The sequence below is a fragment of the Protopterus annectens genome, chromosome 7.part0, assembly GCF_019279795.1.
Source record: "Protopterus annectens isolate FY-2018-M chromosome 7.part0, PAN1.0, whole genome shotgun sequence".
In the NCBI taxonomy this organism is placed as follows: domain Eukaryota; kingdom Metazoa; phylum Chordata; order Ceratodontiformes; family Protopteridae; genus Protopterus; species Protopterus annectens.
In genome coordinates, this window is record NC_056739.1 from 1,431,616,196 (window position 1) to 1,431,641,601 (window position 25,406).

The 25,406-nt window shown below is 38.0% G+C and overlaps 1 protein-coding gene across 13 annotated transcripts in view; it reads left to right on the forward strand.

Moving 5' to 3' along the window:
• The window catches only part of CHL1 (cell adhesion molecule L1 like), a 1,311,467-nt gene extending 1,287,279 nt beyond the window's left edge, over positions 1 to 24,188 (forward strand). For all 13 annotated transcript variants that reach the window (XM_044077996.1, XM_044078002.1, XM_044078005.1 and 10 more), the window contains one exon: positions 23,534 to 24,188. In XM_044077996.1, coding sequence (XP_043933931.1) covers positions 23,534 to 23,750 — 217 coding nt within the window. In that variant the 3' untranslated portion in view covers positions 23,751 to 24,188. The remainder of the gene's footprint in view (positions 1 to 23,533) is intronic.
• The last annotated feature ends 1,218 nt before the right edge of the window (positions 24,189 to 25,406 follow it).

Consider the following 25,406-nt stretch of genomic DNA (forward strand, 5'->3'; position numbering starts at 1 on the left):
TAGCATCAATGGATACATGTAATCCAATCTCGTCTTGTATCAAAATGCGGTCAGAAAAAAATATGTTGTAGACAGGCATTTTATAGACTAGAATATTACACAGTAAATGATAAAATAAATAATTGGAAATGAAAGGAAGACTTATGTCATGTTGGTATTGACACTGGCTTAAAAAATGCTATCTCTTCCTAAATCAGAAGATTGACGAACATGTCCCATTAGCCTCTACAAGGGTAATAACTTCTAAAACTCCCTCAGGGAATAATGAATTAGAAAAGGCTAATAAAAGAAGGAGATTATGTTTGAGGAAGTTAAGAAATTAACATAGTAGTAGTAATAAAAAAAGCTATAAAGAGATTAGTGTTAGCTTTAGGAGAAAGATAAGAAGGATTCAATATGATTATGAAAGTTAGCCAGTCAAATGTTGGATAATAAGAAATCCTTTTTTAAACATCCACATTTGTATAAGGGGCAGTCTATGCATTATAACTTCAAGTGGAATGATAATCTAAGTAATTAATTTGGACTTTTGTTTAAAATATTTGTGAATACATTAGTATTTTTACAGGTTGGTCCTACAGCTGAAGACCAATTTCTTTTTAATGGTAATGATTTGTGCCCTAACTTATTTAAAAGTGGTTATGAAGAGATTTTAAGATTAATTCAATCTCTTCTTTCTGCCTGACTTGATAGGTTCCCAGTTTATTACATTTATTCCTTAGGTCTATAAAAACAAGTTTTGTTCCAGAATAATGGAAGAATGAGATTGTGATTCTGGTGCCTAAGAGTGGCGACTTGTCTATAATAATTTTAGACCAATAAGAATGACTTGTTTACTGGGTAAATATTTTGAGAGCTATTGCTAAATATATTTTGGAGACTATGGGTAGCAGAAGAGGCACTTTTTCAAAAAATATTTATTCTTGGTAGATTTTATAAGACAAATTTATTGTCATGTTATGAAACATTGTGGGAGGCATTAGATGAGGGTTTACCCATTGACATTGTATATTTAGACATGATACTATTCACCATCATGAAATAATTTCTTTCATGCCTGTAAATGATTTAAACCATGATATTATAAAGATGACAAAGAATTGTTTGTCACAGAGAACTTGTAGGGTAAGAACTAAAGATACGCCTTTAGGAATAATATTAGTTTTCTTTGGTGTTTTGGGCCTCTGTTATTCGTGTTATTTAATACATCTTTTCATATCCATAATTGTTTGTAGATAAATAAATATGCTGATGATACTAAAGTTGGTTTATTTATTGTAAAACTCAAATATCATAATAGATTATGGAGATAATTTAGATTGGTTATTTATTTGGGCTAAGAAAGAAAAAAACACACTGAACAACTGGAGAAACAGTCACCATCCACTTTTACTCTGTTCCTAGTACTTCGGCATCAAGCCTTCCAGGGAATAATCATGCACAAGAATAGTGTACTTTATATACATTTCACTACATTCATTATTCAATTCAATTATACAATAATCGATCAATTAACCAGTGAGTCAAAAAAATTAAAATCTAAAGTGCATCCAGAGCAGTAAAGTGCTTCAGAAACATTCAAAGTACATCAAAACATATAAAGTGCAACCCCTTACATTCCTATTCCATTTAACATTATAATTTAAGAAGTTCATACAAAGGCACTTATACATCTCTAGATTAACAAATACTAAACATTTTACCCTGCCATGGTTGATCAATTAATCAGTGAGTCAAAAAAATTTAAAGTGCACCTTGAGCAATTAAAATGCTTCAGAAACATTCAAAGTGCATCAAAACATATAAAGTACATCCCCTTACATTCCTATTGCATTTAACGTTATAATTTAAGAAGTTCATATAAAAGCACTTATGCATCTGTAGATTAACAAATACTAAAACATTTTGCCCTACAACGGTTAATCAATTAATCAATGAGTCAAGAAAAAGTGCATCCTGAGCAATTAAAATGCTTCAGAAACATTTAAAGCACATCAAAAAACTTTTAAAATGCAAGTTCATACAAAAGCACTTATACATCTCTAGATTAACAAAAACTAAAACATTTTGCCTTACAATAGTTGATCAGTCAGTGAGTCAAGAAATTTTAAATCTAAAGTGCATCCTGAGCAATTGAAGTGCTTCAGAAACATTTAAAGTGCATCAAAAAACTTTTAAAATGCAACCTCTTACATTCCTATTGCATTTAACTTAATAGTTTAAGAAGTTCATGCCAATGCACCTGTATATCTTTACATTAACAAATGCTTAAATATTTAAATATTTTACCCTATACATATAAATCATTCATCCTATATGGCTATGCATTTATAAAATAATGCATACTGATACATGTAAATCTAACTCCATATTAAGCCCATGGGGCCACAAAGTTCCAAAATTAATAATATATCCACTTTCCATCCTTAACAAAATGCACCCATATTCCATACCTTGTACTGCATAAGGTTTGTTTAAAACAGAAAAAAAATAAACTGCAAGTGTTACCATTGTGAACAGTGTAGAAATGCTGGGCCACAGGATTAAGCCTAACATGCCTCACATCCCCCAAATGCTCCATAATTCTTCTTTTCACCATTCTTCTGGTTTGGCCTATATACCAGTTTACAGGTAGACAATCACATCCAATGGCATAAACAACCTCACTGGTACTGCAATTGTAAGATCCCAGGGCAATTAACTTCTTTAAATTAATTAGAGTACCTGAAATGTTCTTGACTTTGTCACACACCTTGCACCTTCCACATCTAAAGGTGCCTACTATTTTAAAACCAGTTTCCATCCTGCTTACCCTACTGTTCAATAATTCCTTCGGGTTGTGAAATCTACTATGAGAAAAAACAACCCCGCCCTTAAAAATGTTGCCCACTCCTTCATCCTGCTGTATAATAGGCCAGAACCGGTGCACTAACGCCTTCAATGTAGCTGAAAAAGGAGAAAATTTGTTAACAAAAAATATATCATCCTTGCCCACTATACTGGCATCCGTCGGCAGTTCTGATAATGCTGCGGCCTCGCGCATACATCAAAAGAACGCAGAAAGCAAAGCAAAGAAAGCAAAGTATTCATGGTATAATTTATGATAATCTCCACGCCCATGATATATTGCATGACTCCATACTCTCCATCCAGCAATTTGCTTTCTCACTTTTTCCTCAGCCCTATTTAACACCTGGCTAGAATACTCTCAATTTGCCAGCTTGCATCTAACAATGTTAAATTCCCCATCCAATGTGGTTCTGTCATGAACATTGTCACTAATGCGCTTGAATTCTCGATAAGGGAGAGAATCAAGTAAATGCTATGGATGCATGCTGTCTGCACTCAAAAAAGTATTAGCCGCTGTTTCCTTATAAAATGGTTTAAAAGACACTAGCTTGTCTTTATCCACAAAGAACTCCAAATCTAGAAACTGTATCTTATGTCTATGAGTTTGATAGGATACTGTGATGCCATACTGATTCCAACATGAACTGTTCAAAAAGACTAATCTCCTCTCTACATATAAAAACAAATCATCAATATAGCATTTGAAAACTATAACATTTTCCAGAAAATATGTATTCCTATAAACACAGCTCTCCTCAAAAAAAAAAAAACATAAAAATTATGGCATAGGATGGGGCAAAAGATGCCCCCGTAGCAGTTCCTCTTCTCTACAGAAAAAAATTGTCCTCAAAACTAAATACATTGTGTGTCAGTGCAAACTGCAACAGCTGTAAAATATAACTTGTTCTAGGACCTTCCCCCAATAGTCTGGCTACTGCTTCCAGATGTCACCAATGGGAAATATTGGTATACAAGGACTTAACATCAACAGTTGCCCAGAAAACATCCTCTTGCCACTCAGTACCTCCCAAAGTGTCTGTGAGCTCTTTACCATTTCTAATGTGTTAAGGGACTCGCTTCAAATGCTCTTTCAACTGTGCATTCAGAAAAATGCCAATATTCTGAAGATATCCCCCCACCCCTGACACTATGGGTCTCCCAGGGGATTTGTTAAGTCCTTGCGTACCTTGAGAATGGCATAAAACTTAGCCATTCTAGGATATTTTACATGTAACGTTTTGACATCAGTGGTGAAAAAAAATCCCAGTCTCTCCCTTTTCAAGTAAATCCAGCAACAAGTCATTGTATGCATCCAGAACCTTTGACTGCACCTGTTCATAAACACCAACTTACTGCAACAATTCCTTCACCATATTGTTCTATTTTACTCTAGACATTATTACCTAATTACCCGCCTTATCTGCCTGTGCAAAAACATAATCTTTATTCAAGCTTCTTAATTGCCTTAATGCATTTTGTTCATGCTTTATCAAGTTATAGGGCTAATAACTGTCATAAAACTTGTATTCAACTTGCAACTGTTTGTATAACACCTTCTCAAAATGTATTATGGGTGAGACAGTTCTAGGATAAAAAGTGCCAACATAAGGAACCTTAGGAATACTAAATTTTCCATAGCCAGTGTAATATGAAAAAACATCCCCAACACTGTCCCCATTACTTTCAAGCTCTTGTTCATAAGCAAAAATATCCACTAACTCATTTTCATGCAGTGACAAATCTAGCAATGGTTCCTCATCCTCATCAATGCTGCACATTACATTACCATTTGCATTTTTTGAATTTGTTTTAGAAAAAAATTCCTTTAAATGTAGTTTGTGACAGAAAGCACATATCTCTAACATTGTCTGCCAAGGCTGGAAAATATGTTGGCACAAATTTCATTCCTTTCAAAAGTAAACTATACATGTTATCATCTAACTGCAAATCTGATGGATTAATAATACTTAACATTTCACTTTGACTCACTGAATGTGAACTATTTACATTATTCAAAACATGCCTGTTATTATACTCCTCATTACATGTGAGAACAACATCATTAGTAATGCTAAGCCCAAAATGTCCACTTCTCTGATTTTCATCATTTCTTCCTGTTCTGCCACCTCTGGTTGCACTTGCTTTTGATTTCTGTGGGCTCATTTATGTGGGCTAAAACCATACCTCTCAACTGTCCAGATTTTCAAGATGTCCAGTTTTTTGGCTCATAGTCTTGGTGTGTACCTCACAAAAGTTGTGGTTTTCTGGCATATCACTGGGGTGATCTAAGAATGAAGTCACAAAATAATGGCATACACCTGAGTTTCAGACTTCAAATCCTTCAGAAAACATATTTTAAAACAGACCTTGTTACTCTAGCAATTTTCTAAGTTTATAAGAACAATATTTAAAATATGTCCCAATTTTCAGGCCTTTGTCTCCTCATTTTTGTTGGGCTTTGGCCAGATTTCTGGCTGTAAGAGGTTGAGATGTATACCTACTACTAATAAACTGGAATTTCATTTGAAAAAGACGTATTATACATTTTGGAAAAATAGATCACGCTATCCCTGTGTAATGAATAACTGTTTCATTAAGAAGGTGATTATTATTAATGATTTAGGGATTAATATTGATAAAGGATTCAGTTTGGATTTTCATATAATAGAAACAATAAGAAGGGTTATTATGAATTAGGACAATTATTTGGTTTTATTGTAAGTAGGGATAGAGCTGCTTTATTACTGCTTTTTAAGACATTAATAAGACTGATAATTGAATATGGGGGATCTGTATGTATGTACAGTAAGTCTCAGATTGAAAAACTTGAAAGGATGCAAAGGTTCTTTACCCATCAAATAAGATGATTGAAGGGTATTAGTTACCAAAGATGGTTGCAATCACTATCTTTATTCTCTATCATATAAGTTGTTTAAGGGAAATGCACTGAAAAAGAGCTTTGCTCGAAAGCTTTGCATTTTATTTGTCTGTTATATTATTAAAAAGACTTGATGGTGTACTCCTTGCTTGTTTTTTTTTTTTTTTTTTTAACTTCTTGTGATTTGTAGCTTTGGAGTACTTCAATTCCAGGATGTGGTATTTGTTGTCTGCTTGTTTGTTTAAGGGAGACCTACTTGTAATCCATAACTTTTGTCTTTCTGATTGCTATGTTCTTAGTATGGGTATTGTTTAATTGCAACATTTGTTAGGTACCAGAAATAATTACTTGGTTAAGATAGAGAACTGTAATTTGAGGGTTCTTAATTTCATAGGTGTGCACTAGGCAAATGGCCCTGGAGCCTTTACAAGCCTAGCCCATAGAAGTGCCCTGGGATTGTGCCACCTGACGTTAGTGCCCAGTTCCTCTGTCAAGTAGAGCCACTGGAGTGATCCCCGGGGCGAACTTTCTATTTTTCATCCACTTATCAAGATTTCTCTTGAAGAGCGCCAGTAAGGTACTCTGCTTGACATGTATGGGAACTCTATTCCAGAGCATGGGCAGTCTCTGGGTTATGAACCTGTCCCTCCAGCATGTTCTGTTTATTGTGGTAATGAGGTTGAGGTCTCTGGAGTGTATGGTGTGGAGGGATTGAGATTTCTTTAGATGTGGCATTTCTAACAGAGCTGAGTCAGACATGGATTTGTAAGTCAAACAGAGATCACCTCGTAGTAGACGATATGAGACAGAGAATAGCTGGAGTTTTTTGAGTCTGTCCATGTAGGACATGTGTTAAAGGCCTAGGATCCACATTGTGAGGTACTTTTGTGGCCTTTCCAGCTGTTGCATGTGTCTAGTGAGGTACATGCCAAATGGGGCATTATACTTGATGACTGGCCTAATGAGGGAAGAGTAGAGAGAGATGATGACCTCTTTATTCCTGGATGCAAAACCCTAGTTAATGAAATGTGCCACAAAGAAGGACTTTCTGACCACAGTGGCAATGTGGTGGCTGAAGGAGAGATTGCTGTCAACCTGTGTCCCCAGATCTGTTATAACACCTTCAGTGTTCAGTGGGCTCCCATCGATGTGGTAATTAGTGGGAACTAAGTTTTTCCCAAAGGGGATGATGACACATTTGTTGGCATTAAGCTTAAGGCCATGGTTTCAACACCAGTCATTGGTCTCAGTGAGGCCTTTCTGTAGGATGTCTACATAACTTGGGGAGTTAATAATGGCTCCCAGCTTGCAGTCATCTGTGAACTTGGTCAACCGGAGTCTCTCCTTGTTGGCCTGGATGTCTGAGAAGTAGATGCCAAACAGGAGAGGACCCCGGACCAATCCCTGTGGCACTCTATGTGTGACTGGTCGGCAGTCTGACTTGGAGTCTGCTACTTTCACACTGTGGGTTCTATCTGTGAGCCAGTCTGTAACCCACTTAGTGATATAGGGGTTGATGCCTAGTTTGGTGAGTTTATCAATTATTCCTGAGTGGGGAATGGTATCAAAGACCTTGGCCAGATTAAGGTAGGCTCTATGAACTGCCTTTCCTTCTTCCACAACTCTGGTGACTGACTCAAAGAAGTCAACTAGGTTGAGTAGGCATGATCTACCGTGCACAAAACCAAACTGAGTGTGATCTAGAGTTTTGAGACTCCCTATATCCTTGTTAATTAGGTCCATGATGATGCACTCCATAACCTTACATATCAAACTCATCAGGCTAATGGGTCAATAATTCCCTTAGTCGCTCCCCCTTTATGGAGAGGGATGACTGTCGCAGTGCGCCATTCAGTAGGGACAAAGCCTGAGTTGAGGCTGTGATTGAACAGGGCACACAGATGTGTTGCCAGTTCATTTTGTAGTTCATGTAGAACATCTCCAGGGATATTGTTGCATTCCATGGAAGCTGTATTCTTGGCCTTGGACAATGCAGCTTTAACCTGTGCTGCAGTAATGCTGGGTGACTGGCATTCCTCCGGTATTGTGATTGGTCCTTTGGGGGGGTTAAAGTTAGCACTGAATCTGTCGGCCAGTATGTTGGCAATATCTGTTGGCTCAGTATAGGAGGTATCATTGTGCAGTAACTCAGAGCAAACCTGGGTATTGCCGTGTAGATTCTTGATACAACTGTAGAAGGCTTTGTGGTTGTTTTTAGTGTTTGTCGCAATTCTGCCTTCATAGCTGGCTTTAGAGATTTTGATGAGGGATTTCAACTTTTTGATGAGGCTAATAAGGGAGTTTTTCCAGTCTTGGGACTTCACCTTTTTCTGCAACAGTTTTTTCCTTCTGTTGCAGAGTTTATTAATGGCAGGGCACCACCAGATTGGTTTCCTTTTTTTTGATGGAGAGCGTCTTGGTTCTGTTGGGTATGGCTAGTTCCATGCATTTATGTACGTGTTTGTACAATGCATTGGTATATGATTTGGCAGTCATGCATATATTTTCCATTGACATGGGTGCCGTGAAGTTAGCCACCTCTGTTTTTAGGAGCCAAATTCATCTTTGGAGAAGTTTTTCATGGTGGTTACCTTTGCGGGGGGTGTGGGTGAGATGTGAATTTCCATGGTGATTAGTTTGTGGTCTGATCTAACCAGGGAGGAGTTGACAATTGGTGTAGAGCTACGGTTGCCCATGTTAGTAATAACTAGGTCAAGGATGTTGCTTCCTCTAGTGGGGGTAAGAATGAGCTGGTCCAAGGCATTGGAATTGATGAAGCAAAACTGTTTTCAGTTTATGGCTAGTAGTTGATGAAACTATTTTCTTTTAAAATATGGAAATTAGACAATATTTTACAATTCAACCAGGGTCTGGATTATTTGGTGGGTGACAAAACATTTGATTATGTATGAAGGCAAATTCATTGTAGGCCTTAATAGGCTCTGAATTTGAAATATGTAGCATTGTAACATTGTTAAAAACTGAATTGACTTCCTTATTTTAGTTATCAGTTTCATACATAGCTAAATAGTCTACCCTATTATCTTTTCCATCTTACTGAAACACATATTTAAGCTGTTTCTTTTTAATCTTCCAGCAATTAAAGAAATGAGAGGATGGATAAAAAATAACATTGATTTAGACTTGTTAATTTTTGTTTAATTTCACAATACATTTCTTATTAATATTTTATACCTTCCCATACTTATGTAGATTATTTAAGAATACTCCACACTATTATTATTTTGATACTAATTTATCTTTAAATGCAATCACTGTTGTTTATTTCCTATAAACAATAACCCACATAGGAAAAAAAAAATAATAACTTTATCAACAATTTTTCATCATTGCACAGTCCAAATAATGTAGATCCAATGTTTCTCACTTATCCTCATATCATCACTTCATACAAAAAACGCCACCCTATTTCATATATATAAATTGTTTATATGCTTCTATCACAAAATTATAGGTTTTCTTTACATTAGTCACCCATCTTTAACACCTCTAACCAAACTGTCTCACCAGCAAAACCAATAAAACGTCCTTTAACTAGTTAGTATCCGGAGGCATTTTCATTAGAGTAGAATTTGGATGATGATGTGGATTTGCAAATTTTAGTAGGATGTGGTAAATGGATTATTCTGCAGGGTGGCTAAGGAATATATTGTACTGTGGGAGGAAGATAGTCCTGGTGTGGATTCAAAACATAGAAATAGAAACAGTGGAAGGAATTACAAAACTGAGACTGGATAAACATGTATTGTGTACCTAGAAAAATGTAAGATGACTTAGATTAAAGTTGTACAGGAATGAAGAGAGACACAAAGTAAGAGTCAGTGATGGCAATAGATAGAAAAGTTTAGACTGTGCTAGGATGGGGTTATAATAATGTAAATAGAGCATAAGAGGACCATAGTTTTGATATCAGTGTGCTCTATAGTTGTAGCCATAATGGTTCATGGTGTTATTGTGTTTGGAACTATGATAATCTAATTATATAGATATGTTAGTCTAACATACTCATAAAAAAGATTTTTATCTGGGGATAAACAGGACATACCTTTACAGTTGGTGTGGACATCTAATGTACTGTGTCCTGACCTAAAAGCTTTCGAATGGATGCAGATTTTTTATTGGATTATTTGAACTGGGTGCATTATGAGCTTGAAAACATGAGAGAGAATCCATATGTGGCAATACTTAATGTAAAGAAAATATTAGCACTGAAATGATTTTTTAAAAATATACCTGTTCTTTGATGTAGGAAAATTGATATTGTTTCTATAAAGTTAAAAGTTTAAATAGTATAACTCAAAACTCTTTCTTGTCTCGTTCCCCTTCAATAAACACATCACACCGAATGACATTTGACAACTCTTATTAAAACTTCCATAACATAGCTTTGATCACCAGATTTATTAATTACAACTGACATAGTATATTTGATTCTAAACACAGCATAAACATCCTTGTAATGTTAATGAGGACAGCGTACCTACTCATCCCGTCCCAGTAAGCAGTGTCCATACCTCTGGTCACTTACTTTACTTATGAAGCAGCATGCAAGACTCACTTCATATCCCATTTATTGAATTACCCATCCAACCAAATAATTCAGGACGACATGACCTTACTCATCCTGACCCAGTGAGCAGTGCCCATACCTCTACTTGCTTACTTTACTTATGAAGCAGCATCCAGACTCACTTCATATCCCGTTTATTGAATTACCCATCCAACCAAATAATTCAGGAAGACATGACCTTACTCATCCTGACCCAGTGAGCAGCGTCCATACCTCTACTTGCTTACTTTACTTATGAAGCAGCATCCCGTCTCACTTCATACACCATTCGTTGAATTACCTTCCCACAAAATAAGCAGTGTCCTTACCTCCGCTTACTTATCTGTGCAGCAAACTTCCTCCAGCTGCTCATTTTCCTTTCCCCCAAATCCTTGAAATGGACATCCAGACACCTGATGGGGAACAGAAGAGGGAAAGCCTGTCCCTCTTCTCTGCCAACCACCCTAACTAAGATGTTCCCCCTCCCTTCTACCCAAAATTGTTCAACCAACTACCTCCCATAAAGGGAAGGGTTAAGCCAAACATCATTCGGTGTAGCCTCTGTAAAGTACATTAGAACCCCGTCATCAAACCCAGGCCTTGACATACCAGCATTGACACACGCCTTAATGAAACTAAATAAAGTAGGATTACCCGTGACCCCACTGTACCACCGGAACATCTACTTCAGGAGAATACATTCCCTTTTAGTCTGCTTCCTTCAAGCCACTAACCATGGCTCAACCTTTGTGGAATGACAACCTGTAGCCATAAGAAATGCCACAGAAACTATTGCCCCTTGACCACAAATCTGCACCCTCTCAAAGAAAACCCTTAGCAAGTCTCGAACTGAGGACCCTGTCAACTATAGCATATCACATTAGCCCAACAAATAACACAGCTCTGGATGTGCAGTAACCTGATTACTGTAGGGAATAGTCTAACTCCAAAACTTTAATGACTTAACACTAAGTGCCAGAAAAGCAGAACCCCTTGACCTTGTTCCTGAAAACTCACCTATGCCCAGCAATGAAGTACTCCATGTGCCCATCCTTAAACCCCCAATTCACTCATTACCAAATGGCAATCAGGACTAGCACCCAAGCAACCCCACTCAGAACCTCAACCCCCCACTCACTTCTTCCTAGTAGTCATCCTAGCTAGAACACTCAACTAGTAACCATCCTTAACCACTTCTTGTCCCTGGCCTTTCCCTCGAAGGTTTTCTTCCCTTATGTTACCTATACCTCTAGTAAGGAATTAAAACCTGGCCTATGGCTGCAATATCCTGCAACCAAATTTCCCTTAAACCTTCTAGCTCCTGTGTAAACAAAGCACCCGATTTCTAACATTACCCCAAAACCGTCACCTACCTACCATGTTTTCTAAAACCCTACCTAGAAAATTCACCCAAACCACAAGTGAAATGATCCTTGTGATACTCTGTAAAACATTAACCTGGTGTGTAACATTAACACTACCTACTCAAGGGACAACTTTGTCACTCCACAGATACCACCCATTAGGAACAAAACTCCGGCATCCAGTCAAACAAAAACACATCACTGGCCCTTCCCCCAAATGCAGTTTAAACAACTGGATGAGTAACAATAATCACCCCTAGGTTCCAACCAACTGAAAACAAGGGTTGAACTCAGCTGGCTTGCAAGAGCCATAGGGCTTTAGCCTAATAAGTTCCTGTGCTCCTATGAATGTTGTGACTCTACTCCTCCTGTGGTATCCCCCCACTCCCCATAAAACATCCCCAACAGTTTTAACCTGGCTCCCCGACCTACCTCTTCCTAACTTGCCCCCACATTCCAACACAATAATCAGCTCCCCCACTACTTGAACACAGTGCTCTAACTTGCCTTAATGACCCAAACAAAGGGGATTACCGGTGACCACATTGGGCGCCACTCCAGAAAACAAAGCACCCGCCAGCAAAATTCATTACCTTGCAATTTTACCTCATTACTGCTACTGACCAGTACTCTCTGTGCACTGCCCTTTCAGCCTTGGTATACACCACTGTGCCAACTGTGACTTCCACTACAACTGGCATCCTTCACTCTGGCCATCGATTGATCCACCAACTGCTGTCGCTCTGCACTTCTGCCATCTGCAACCCCATTGCGATCTGCAAAATAAATAAAACTGTAAATCCTGTTGACATACAAGATGTGACCACCTTAGTCACTGCCAAGAACGTACCTTATACAAAAATGCATAGATTCATAGACTAAAGTCCAAATATTCAACATCCCCCCAGTCGTCCTCCTGGGTCACCAGTGCAACTATACTATTCTCAAATGAATTCTGCTTGTCCAACTGAACTGCCATACCTTGTTTCCACCTGACAATTAAATTCTCCCCATCAAATTCCTTCCCAAAGGCAGCCACCACACCAAAAACTGGGCAACCTGCAACTTCAGTCTAGCCTTCCCCCAAAAAACTTTCCTTTCCCTGTGTTACCTCTGCATCTCTATGGTGAAGCAATACCACATGCCTTCATTATAACAAGTGCCCCAAAGACCTGCATCCAAAATCTACCCACTCTGTCGATTCCAACCAGCCCTCCACTATATGGATCCCAACTTACCAGAATTCAACCTCAGAACTCCATGCCTATGATGGCAGTGAACCACTAAAAACCTCCACCTCACTGTGTATTCAGAATTCCTGATATATTAACCCGATCAACATCAATGAATTCAAATATCCTAGTACTCTCCCCTTCCCATCCTTTATCCCAGCAAAACAAATGAAAATACCCCACTCCTGCCCTAAGACTTGTCTAACTAATCAGACATTGAGCTCCGAAATCCAACCCGACCCCAGTTAGGACTGTACCCCATCTGCAGATGACCCCAAAATACCCACAATTAAACCTAACACCAGCTACACCAAACTCATGCCATATCTCATCCTTAATAGTCCCCACAGCACTCTCATACCACACCCACCATCACGCACTGACTAAGGAGATAAGATATATGCCTGGAACCTCACTCCATGAAGCTCCAGCTGCCACAAACCTTTTAAAGCAACATCCATCATCTGATGGTACCACCTCCTTTGGACCACCAACTGCTACAGCATCTGCACTGATGCCATAAGACCTCATACATAGCACGCCAACAGCCATAATCCTTTTGGAAGCACCATCATCTGCAAAAAAGAAACAGGTGTTAATCATACGAGATACCTAAACATTTAACAACCTACCCACCTTCTGAATGTCCTGAATAAATCCACCATCCAGTGCCACCTGCAAGGCCCTGATGAAGAACTAAGCCTGCCAACCCTCACTTATATCTGTGAAAATGCACAACGCATGCGCACTTAAAAAAAAACACCCTCTCCAGATGAAGCCGCAAGAAACTCCCACTGATGCTCCCAGGTGTTAAGCATCGCCTGCTCATATCTGCATCAGCAATACCAAACTATGCTATGTACCAGAATTAAAGGATTTTAGCTTAAATACCAAACTATGCTATGTACCAGGATTAAAGGATTTTAGCTTAAAACTTACAAAACTCCACTGCTTCAATATTTGACCTTTGTGTAGTGCAGGTAAAGAGATATTAACTATGGGTGTAATGATATTAAGTCATAACCACAATTCCCACATTTTCTTAAATATCTCCACAACCAAGTAACACTAATTAACTCCTTTGCCTCATATGAAAGCTCTCAACTAGATAAAGAAAAATACCACTGACAGTATGCATGCAACCCAAATGGATACTGACGGTATTTATATGTGCTTCCCAAGATGTAGCAACTTTTATTCTACTTGGTTAACTGGATCTTTCTTAGCAGACTGAGCTGAAGAAAGATTTTAGTGTAATATGGCCTTTAAACCATGATGCTTAGTGAACCAAGAAAGCAATCTGCCGTGCACAATAGAAACTGACTGGACAGTAATGTAATGTTTGCCCTGGTCCACTATACACACACATTTCCTTCGGTCAGCCTGCTCTCTACCTGTGATGGTGAAGGATTTCTCATTCTCAACACTGGCCTGAGAAACCTTTTAAACCTTTTTTTTTTTTTGAAATAATACCACTGGATGGCATGCATCGTGCTCACTGCCCTCCCTAACTGTACTGGCAGCAGCCATTTCAAATATAATGCACATCTGCCCAGCAACAGTCCTCTTCATGCATCATCCCCTGCAATTGTTAACAACTCTCTGCACATGCACAGGCAGCACTTGTATCTCACGGGCACCCCGCAAAGAAACCCTGCCCAAACCACCAGAGTCCAAATCCAGAACCAAATGACACATACATACACACATCTCATTCATTTTTCCCCCCTTTTCTAAAGTGCAGGACACAAACTCATGCAATGCCCTGTGCCACCACTGCAAATGCTCCAGTCACCTCAACCCTCACTGCTCACAACTCTCTACCTGCAGACTTGAATGGCTAGAAAACCAAATCAGCGAGAAGAGAGCCAAGGTGACAGAACTGTCCGTGCACAGCACAAAACCGCGGCCACTCTGATCTTCCAATCACCACAGGCCACATAGCACTACAAAACTCAGGCTTCAGCACTGACCTCTCAATTGCCGCAAATGATCATCAATTCCATGCTCTCCTGAGAGTACTCTGCATGCAGGCCGATGAACAGTCCTCTCCCCCTAGGAAGGGCGATATCACACATAAAATGCCCACTGTCCCGGATCAAACCATGATAACTACATCGCCTACGCTTTTAATGACACCAGACAATGAGCCAAAAGGAAAGCACTGTGCTACCCACCCTCTGGAAAGACATCCAAAGTTCAGGTGCATGAAACCAGAGCATGTCACTGTGGTATAAAAAAAAGAGACCTTCATCGTCCTGTATCTTGCAAAGTCCGGCATACAATACCACTAAACAAGCCATCCATCTTGCTAACATTGTAGGGCTATCTGGGATGCTTCATAAGCTTTTAAAGATTTCCTGGAGTGCACAGCTCAGCACAGGAGATACAAAATGGCAACACAAACTCCTGAAACATGCAGAAAGGCATGCCACAGTGAGGCACAGTCCAATCCCAGAGCCAGAACAAAACAAAAGGAAATGCAATGCTGCACCCTGCCTACGCAACCATCACCCACCATCACAACCATGATGACTAGCGACCAGGTGAAAGAAGGACACCTATCAAAACAGGACAGTCAAGAGACATGCCCAGACCACCCTCCCCCACCCCCAGAACCGACCTGCAGTTTCCATCCTTCCCAATCCTTTTTTTTTTCTTCTTTTCTTTCTATAGTCCCTGCAGACGCTGCACCACACATGCACGGCAGCAACCCCCCCCACACACACACACACACTGAACTCACAGTCCATAAAACAGCCATCACAGCTCCCTCTGGCCCACAGCTACTACAACACGTAGAAAACCCACATGCGGGAATGAAAAGGGGTATCTTCTCAAATGTTGTCCTTAGCAGCTAGACCAGCTTACAAGTTAAGAAAATGGAAACGTGTTCTCAATATAATTACATGTGCCTTTCCCAGCAAATACTTTCCCCTACTATAACAACTAATCTGTCTCACTACCCCTAAGAACTAACAGCCTAAATATATGTAAGCATAATATAGACACATATCTACTACTTACATATACTATGCTCCACATACAAACCACCTGCCACCAACCCGGATCCTGAGGCCCACTTGCCCTTCAGGAACACCCGTAGGTCATCTTGGACGTACACTTGCCTTAGCAAGTTCACATCAAAATGTGATTACTTACCCAGCTACACTTGTCTAAACCCCTTAAGCCCCTCCCCACCCTTACCTCATTTCCTCCCAATCATTCCTCCCACCATTTAACCCTTTCACCTCCCCAACCAACTTAGCTCCCACTAATATCAAGCTAACCCCTCTTGAAGATGGCCCAGGACAACTTGGTTTGTTGCCAAACCTCATTTACTGGTTGCTAATTTTGTAAATAAGAGGGCCGGCATCTCACATGCCTTAATCTGCCATATATGTAAGAACTGATCATGTTGGTGAACAGGAATCTCTATTTTTGCTAAGTGGCATACCTCTCGGGTCTACTTTATTAACTCGAACGTAGAAAAGTTAGAATGCATAAAGATCAACACATATGCATCGAACTCTTAAACGGTTGAAAGTTAATAAAGAAAAAAAATACACAGGAAAAAAACCCACACCTCCCGCTACTTAAATATACCAACTCTGAGATGTCACTACATTGAAGTAAACGGAAATCTCCACCTACGGAGATTTCCGTTTACAGTTTTCGAAGGCTTGCACTTTCGATGCATATGGTTCAATCCATATGTATTCGTGGTTTTACGCTTTTACGTAAATAAAGTAGACCCCAGCTCTCAACCTCTTAGAGCAAGAAATCTGGACAAAGCCATAAATAAAATTGGGACAAAGGCCCAAATAGGGGCAATTTTTAAATATTGGTCTTTCAAACTTAGAAAGTTGATAGAATAACAAGTTTTGCATTAGCATGAATTTTCTGAAGGGTATAAATTCTGAAACTCAAATGTCTGTCATTATTTTCTAACTTCAACCTTTAATGATTTCCACTAATTTGCCAGAAAAGCACAATTTTATGAAAAACGGGGAAAAAATATGAGGCAAAAATATGGACGTTCTGTGGAAATCTGTACAGTTGAGAGGTATGCAAGTGGCCTTAACAGTCTCCTCATACCAAATATTCCTATATAAAGGACAATAGCTTGACTTAATGACACGGTTTGAATGCTGAAAACTAAGGGACCTCCTAAACCAACTGCACTGATCCTTCTTCGTTCTTGCATCCAAAATCTTTCAGTTCATCCCCACCCCCAAACACATACTCCATTTTCAGAGCAGATCTCAAAAGATTTATTTATTTATTTTATTTATTTATATTTGTTGACCAGGAGTGGCTGACAAAGATGCTTTGTTTTTCTCCACTGTTAATATTTGCTCATTGTTTCAGTTATCTGTTGAACTTTGCAACTTCTGTAAATACTTCATGTTTGTGAATTAGTTCTGTTTTATTTATTTATTTATTTTTTTTTTTTTTTGAGAATTTTTTCACCTAGGCTGTACCTGCAAGGGGTCTGTTGTGATCAGCATATTACCATGGTAAACAAACTAACTAACTAAAGTAAGTGGAGGCATTTATAGATAGCTGGGGTAATCTTGTTATGGGAATATTTTATAATAATGGAAAAACCTCCAGATTAGGGACATATTTTCAGCATTGATTTCCAGAATGCCTTTGTTTAAAGGAACATCAGGCCTATTAAATATGTTAGCATGGGCAGATTATGATTACTCCACAGCAGATCCAACAGCTGGCACCCATAATAACTATGTGAAAAGTGAGTTTAGAAATGCATCAAATAGTATAAAATAAAGCTCAGGAAGTATTTCCTTTGCAAAACAAAATTGTTATGCATTAGGGAAAATGGCTGCACACACTGATTAGAAAAAAATATTTCCGGTGTCTCAAGACATAAAGTATTAAGGTCTACCACTAGGTACATTTTCTTCTTCTGCCAAAAACATCTGGCTACCTAATGAAATCTATTCCAGAGAAGTCTCATATTATCATTTACAAAACTTTATAAACAGGAACTCCTGGAAACATACATTTCAGTAAAGGTCCTTTGCTGCATTGCAGATAGACAAAACATTCCTTATAGATTCATAGTTACTAAGTACTAGACAAGCTGCCCTCAAGCTTTTTCAGGCCTAGCCAATTTCCCTTTTGCTGCTTAAATTAAGCTACCCCATTAGGTGCTAGATTGGGCTTACCCATCCCTTGGTTGATAATTAAATATTACCCATAATGAGAATAATTGGTATCATATCATAAATAATTTGAGGGGACCTATGCATGAGACAAAGCATTTAGGAGCTACTTCTGTCCATTAATGGTACAGGGAGCAGTCCTGGGCTAACTTTTCTGTTTCACATCCATAGATGCAAGTTATGCATGAATATGAACAGGGATGAACTTTGTTTTTACATGGTTTGAGGAGTCTATTCCAGAGCAGTGATATCCCCTGTGAGATACATCTGTCCCTACAAACCATTCTGTTGCAAAAGAGGTTTAAAACCCTAGAACAAGTATTTCTGATTCCAGTTGACTTGATGATATGCAATGGATCCATCAGTAGTGGGTTGGAAAATGCCATCTATGCTTGATACAGGTCACTTCTTAGAAGTCTGTAGGAAACCGAGTATGGCAGCAGAGCTTTGAATTGGTCCACTTAGGACATGTTGTTTAGGCCTTGAATCCTTTTAGTAAGGTATGTCTGTCAGGACTCCTGTTGCTGCATGCACCTTGACAGATATCTGCCAGAGGGGGCATTGTACTAAGTGACTGACCTAATGAGAGACAATAATGCCTCTAGACCTAGACACAATCCCTTTGTTTATAAGCTGTACTGTATAGAAGAAGGTCTTCTTATGACAATAGACAGATTTTGTTCGAAAGGTAGGTGACTGTCCACATAAGCTCCTAAATCCCAAAAAAAGGTCAACTCTTAAAAGCATATTGTCACTGTAGTAGATCCTGGAGTAGATGACTTCCCACAGGATACAATAATGCATTTTTTGGCACTGAGCTTCAATCCATGGTTTTGACACCAACTATTTAGTTGGGACAAACATTACTGCAGGATGGCTATGTCATTTGAAGATATAGTGACTGTTCCTGATTCATAGAAGTAAATGCCAAACAGGAGAGGTCTCAGCACAGAAACCTACGAAATCCACTGGTGACTGGTCACTTTATTTTGGTATCTTCTCTTATTTTGCTTTATTGGTCCTTTCTGTGAATCAGTTGGCAATCCAGCAAGTGACATAGGGCATTTCCCCCAGTTTATTTAGCTTTCCTACTATGCCTAAGTGAGGATTGTCTCAAAAGCTTTGGGCAGGTTTTGATATGTGGTGTATAATGTTTTGCCTTTATCCACTTCTTTGGTGACCTTTGTCAAATCCAAACTGAGATCGATCCATGCTTTTGATATTCCCTATGTCCTTATCAATTAGTTCCATGATAAGTCTTTCCATAGCTTCACATATGAGGGTGGTCAGACTTATTGGTCTATAATTGCCTGGGCTGTGCAAGGTCCTCCTTGATACATACATAAGAATGACTGTAACATTTCTCCAGTCACTCAGTGGTTGAACAGAGTTGTTAGGATTGTGGTTAAATCATGCTTTGTGCTATTTAAGGTGTATCCAGGGATATTGTCAGGAACCATCAGTGCTGTATTTTTGACTTTTGAGAGTGCTTTTAGGAAATGGTCTTTTGTAATACCTGGAGTTGACCCATTTGTAATTATATCTTGAGGGACAGATGGGGGAGAGAGCTAATATCATAGCTAAATTTATTGTCAAGTAGGCTTGCTATATTTTCAACCTTAGTGTAAGTAACATCCTTCACAATCAGCTCAGTGCATTGCTGTGTTGTACTTTAGAGGTCATAGAATCATAGAAGGGTACTAGACTAATGACCCTATGGTTCTTTCAAGCCTAGCCAAGTTTTACCCTTATTTCTATCAGCACCTATCAACCCTGTCCAAGAGGGACACAGGTGGAACCCCGTGGAGAATTTAGTTACCCATCCAATATAGGATCATAGGAGGTTTATATAGGATCATAAAAGCATAATTCAAAAAAGGCCTTTTGACTGACTGTGTCTAGTATCTATTTTAGCCTCAAACTTACAATTATATTAAAATATAATTATGTTATTATAATCTTGGAATACTCCCAGAATTTGTTGATTTCTTTTAAATGAAGTTTTTTTTTATTGTGAATTTTCCCATATCTGGATGCCTTTGCCTGTATTTCTCTTTGAATATATTTGGGGCTGCCTTTTTTTTGTGTTGACTAATTTAGCTTTCTTCTTTATATAATATCGCACCATATCGGGCCTGTCTTTCTTTCCCATGTCCATTTTTCATTTTTCCACCTTTCAGAAGGCTCTAGATTTTTTTCTTTATATTTTCGCATTTCCTCAGTCACTTCTTTTTCCAAATGGCCCATGGTTACTTGGTCAATGTAATGTTTTACATAAATCTGTTGTATTTTATTTGAAGCTTCTGACAGTTTTTCTTGTGGAAGTATTTTTCTTTCCCCTTATTTCTCTGTTACTCTTTTTGCATATTTTCTGTCTGGAAATTCTGGGCTTCTTGCATAATAGTTTCTTTGTAATCCTCAATATTCCACTCTATCATCTTTAGTACTCTTTTTTGGCCTGTCAGTTTTTGTGATTTTTATGGACTGCTAATTCCTTTTGCAACACTCCCTTGGCTTGGCATAGCCCCATTGCAGGAATGTTTCCATGTCTTAAGGAGTCCATGCTGTCATTTTTTCCAGTCCTGGCACCAGTGCTGCTACCACGATTGGGCACTGTTTTAGCCTGGGTCTTGTGCATCAGCTATTTTTTTTATTTTTTAACCTACTTCTGTCCATGATATATGCTTTATAAAATGCAGTCTGTATATCAGTGTCATCTTGGTGAAATTTTGTGAAAATCAGGGTCCACCTCATGAAGCTACTCATCAAGACTTCAGGATGAATTAAATTCAATTCCAGCAACACTACTCTTCTTTGCTTGCTGACATCATCTCTCCACCTGGACCCCTATCATTTCTCCATTCAGACCCCTATCATTTCTCCCATCAGACCTCTATCATCTCTCCATTCAGACTGGAACTGTGTGGACAGGGACATGATGCACGTAATCATGGATGTGTACCTACCTCTTCTACAGCCTCATGGGAATCATGGAGTATACATGTAAGTGAATACAAAGGTATATGTGACCATATATATTTGCATATGAATATAGATGGATGGATAGACAGACAGATATTTTAGCTACAGTGAATAACTGAGGACACAGTAGGGGCATCTCTGGTAACAGCCTTGAGAATATTTAACCAGTTCCTCAATGCCATGCTTCAGCATGTAGGGAATCATATGTGATTTCCACATAATCCAGAAGAAAGATCAAATGCCATGCCAGAATTCTTTCCTATAACCTACTTCCCTATGATACTGGAGGCCATACACTGTACCCTCACTGAAGTAAAGGCCTCACTTGCTGAGCAGGGAAGGAAGTTTGTGAACTGCATATGGTATCAACTCATCAATTGTCATGTGCCTATAATGCAATGGGTAATATCTACAATGTATGCGCAGGCCACCAGGCAATTCCAACAACACCCACATTTGAAATACATGTGACCACTATCATAGGTTTCTGAAGATTGATTTCTCACATGGCCATCTTGTGGGTGACACTGGATATGCATTAGAACCCTAGTTAATGACACCAGTAAAAAATCCTCATAACCAACTTGACCACGGTTACAACTATTCCTTAGCACATACCAGAAACATCATAAAATGTGTTCTTGGACTGATGAAGCCACAGTTCTGCTACCTAGATACATCTGGCCATGCCATGCAGGATGACCCTGTCATGTGTGCAAAAATACTTCCCATGTGTACTGTGTAATATAATATTATACTTAGGAAGCAGCTACAGAAGATTGGCCTCATACAGATACTGAAGTTTCCAGCAACAAAGGCAATGGCAGATAGACACAGAGTCAGAAGAGGAGCCAGCAACAGGGGACGACCATGTCAGAATTCAGTTTTCATGGCATACCTTGGCACTAGCAAAGAGGCAGTGGATTTCACATAGCTTTGCAACATAATGCATGCAATTGCTAATGAGCTACATACATTAAAATGAAACATATAAAAATGTCAGACTGTGCTTACCCATGTATAGGATGGGCACAATATACATCAGACATGGGCAGCCCACGTACCAATGTACAAAGGACAGAGCACAGTTAGCATAATTTGCACAGGGGATAGGGGGAGTATAAGAGTGTATGTCTTTCACAGGGAAGTGTGTAAGTGGAATGAGTAAGGTGTATAAAAACAGAGCATGCTTCTTGAGTAAGCGTCAGATCTGCTATGAGGGGGTCTATATTGGTAAGGGCCAGCATCTGTGGATAAGTGGGCTGTACATCTCTGCAAGTAGACAACTTCAGAATGTGGTGTAGTGCTGTGCCATGACCTACTGGACAGGTCCAGGGTGTGCTGAACAGAAAGTCAATAGTGTTGGCTTGGCTATCATTTTGGATGTGGCATTTATGAATCTCGGGATATGTCTTATCAATGTTCTGCTGTTTAAAGAATCTTAGAGTAGCTATGACAAATACTTTTCTGTTTGCAAGCACCTTTGTAGTTTAACAGGTATAAGTATGTTGCATTCAGTAAAAGGACTTCAGGTTTTTGAACATTTACTCTGTTTATGCAGCACTTCCTCATATGCATAGTCAATCAGCTTTCATAAAAGCTTCAAAAACTTTCTTCAGGCTTCTCTTAGAAAACTGTTTGTTTGAAGCATTTTCCAACATACATCAATGGAAGATACATTTTTAAAATGACATACTTTTGCAATTTTTTTGTGGGGCAGTCTTTTTGTGGAATATACAATTTTGGTGCACATGCACTTGCAAATCAAATGACAAATGAAAATATTATTACAGAACAGTTGTTTTAAAATATAACTGTTTTCTTAGTCTCAACTGCTACAGTTATATGGAAATATAAATATTTGTAGATATCACAGACACACTCCCTATATGTTGATATTTATATTTATGTGTGTGTGTGTGTGTGTGTGTGTGTGTGTGTGTGTGTGTGTGTGTGTGTGTGTGTGTGTGTGTGAGTGTGTATATGCATACATGTGCATGTATTTATGTATAAATAATGTAAATGGGTTCAGTTGTCAACCATAAAAATATAAGTTAATAACTTTCAAGGATCTATAATCTCTGTGTTCCTTCTTTGCACATATGTATTAAGATTCTTTTTTGCCTAAAATATCAGCTAGATGTCATCTTCAGCTGTAAAAAACAGAATATAATAATTTCTGAAACATTTTCTTTTAGTTCAAGTTTTCCAGCTCAAATATTTTTCTAATAAAGAATCAGCAAATCTTACCAATTTGTTCTAGGTAGTATATTTCTAGATAACTGATTGTGTTGTATTGAATAACAGGATGATCGATCAGACTGATGAAGTATAAACTTGTACTGTGATCTCAGCTGAGAGATTAGACATGCCATTTAGAATCAGACTTTTCAACAAATATGATTAGGTTCTTCTTACACGTATGGATACACTGGAATCTGGAGATGTTTTTATTTGTTTTGCAGTGACAATGATGAAAAGCCTCTGAAGGGTAGCCTGCAATCACTTAATGGAGACTTAAAGCCTGCAGAGAGTGCTGACAGTTTGATCGATTATGGAGATGCAGATCATGGGCAGTTTAATGAAGATGGCTCATTTATTGGGGAGTATGCTGGAAAGAAAGATAGAGGCTCAGCAGAGGGAAACAGAAGCTCATTGATAATGTCACAAGCAAATGCATGAACATTTGTTTAAGCCTTATGAACAAATGGCAGCCAAAGTTCTCTTTCAGATAATGTAAGACACAGCTATGAACACTATTAAGGCAGTGAACCTGGAACTCTTCTTTATACTTTTTGAGCTGGGATTAGAAAGAGTCCTGTTGCACTGAATCTATAGGCTTGCTGGAGTGCAAGCATTTTCTGACATACCAGATAAACAGGAAACAATTTGCTCCTTATTTTTTTTCCACTTGTCTTACTATGATTTGTACATAAATCTGTAAATCTGAATGCAATGTAAGGTAATGTGCATACATTTTGTGAAGCTCAACTCACTGCTGTATTATGTATGAATGATAAATATAAATGTCCTTGTACACGTCACATATGTGTGCATGCATGTGAGTGCGTGTTTGTGCATGCATATGTGTGTGCGTGTGTGTGCGTGTGTTTGTGTGTGTGTGTGTGTGTGTGTGTGTGTGTGTGTGTGTGTGTGTGTGTGTGTGTATATATATATATATATATATATATATATATATATATATATGTGTGTGTGTGTGTGTGTGTGTATATATATATATATATATATATATATGCATATATATATATATATATATATATATATATATATATATATATATATATATATATATATATATATATATATATATATATATATATGTGTGTGTGTGTGTGTGTGTATATATGTATGTATATACATACATTCATACTCACACATATTTATATATAAAACACAAGCAAACATCACATTAATTGTGAGTACACTCTGTGCACAGTACACAAGTATGTTTCCCGTTATGCATGCTATTTCATGTTTTCTCTTTTATTGGCATTTTAATTGACCAAAATTAGTATAGTTTTAAAAGAATGTATTCCTTGCATTTAAAGTAGATAGTGTGCAGATCTAATAATCTTTAAAGCCTTGCACTTCAAATTTCAAACTGTTTTTTTATATAAATGCCAGAACTTAGCTTATTGTCTGAGTTATTATTGCACAAAATCCTAACTTGAGTAGATTATATATTTTGTATAATATATGTCAATTTTATGGTGAAGATTGTTCTAAAACTACTTTTTTTTATGTACAGGAATATTGGTTGTCAAGGTTGTTCTTTGATGCAGCATTTGTAGATTAAACATGCTTTTTTTTCCCTTTTGCTGCCTGGAAGCATTCTCTGTTTCATTATAGTAAATAATAACTTGGAATGCATTATAAAATGTTGTGCTATCTGTAGTATGTATGTAGAAGTTAAGTTGATGGTGAATTTAAAAATGCATTGTAAAAAGTTAAATAGTTTAGTTGATGCTTCATAGTTAGCCACTTTACAATGCTAAAGCTTTTCAACATAAGTTAATAAAATACAAATTAAGATATTATTTTTAATGTTGGCTTTTGTCTTTGCAAAATTTTGAACATTCATAAACTTGAATACATTATATTTTAATTTTCTGTTCAGAACACTACAAGTAAAGTTAGAAATCGTACATTTCTGATAATTTCAAAATTTTCAGCTATACATATAAACAATGTATTCCTTTTTTTGTTATCCATCTTTGTTTAATCTCCTAGGATGTGGTTGAAGAGAGCTTTCCAGGATTTCTGATAGTATGGTCTTTTATTAACACTTCTTATGAGTTTTTGAGAGGATACGTACTT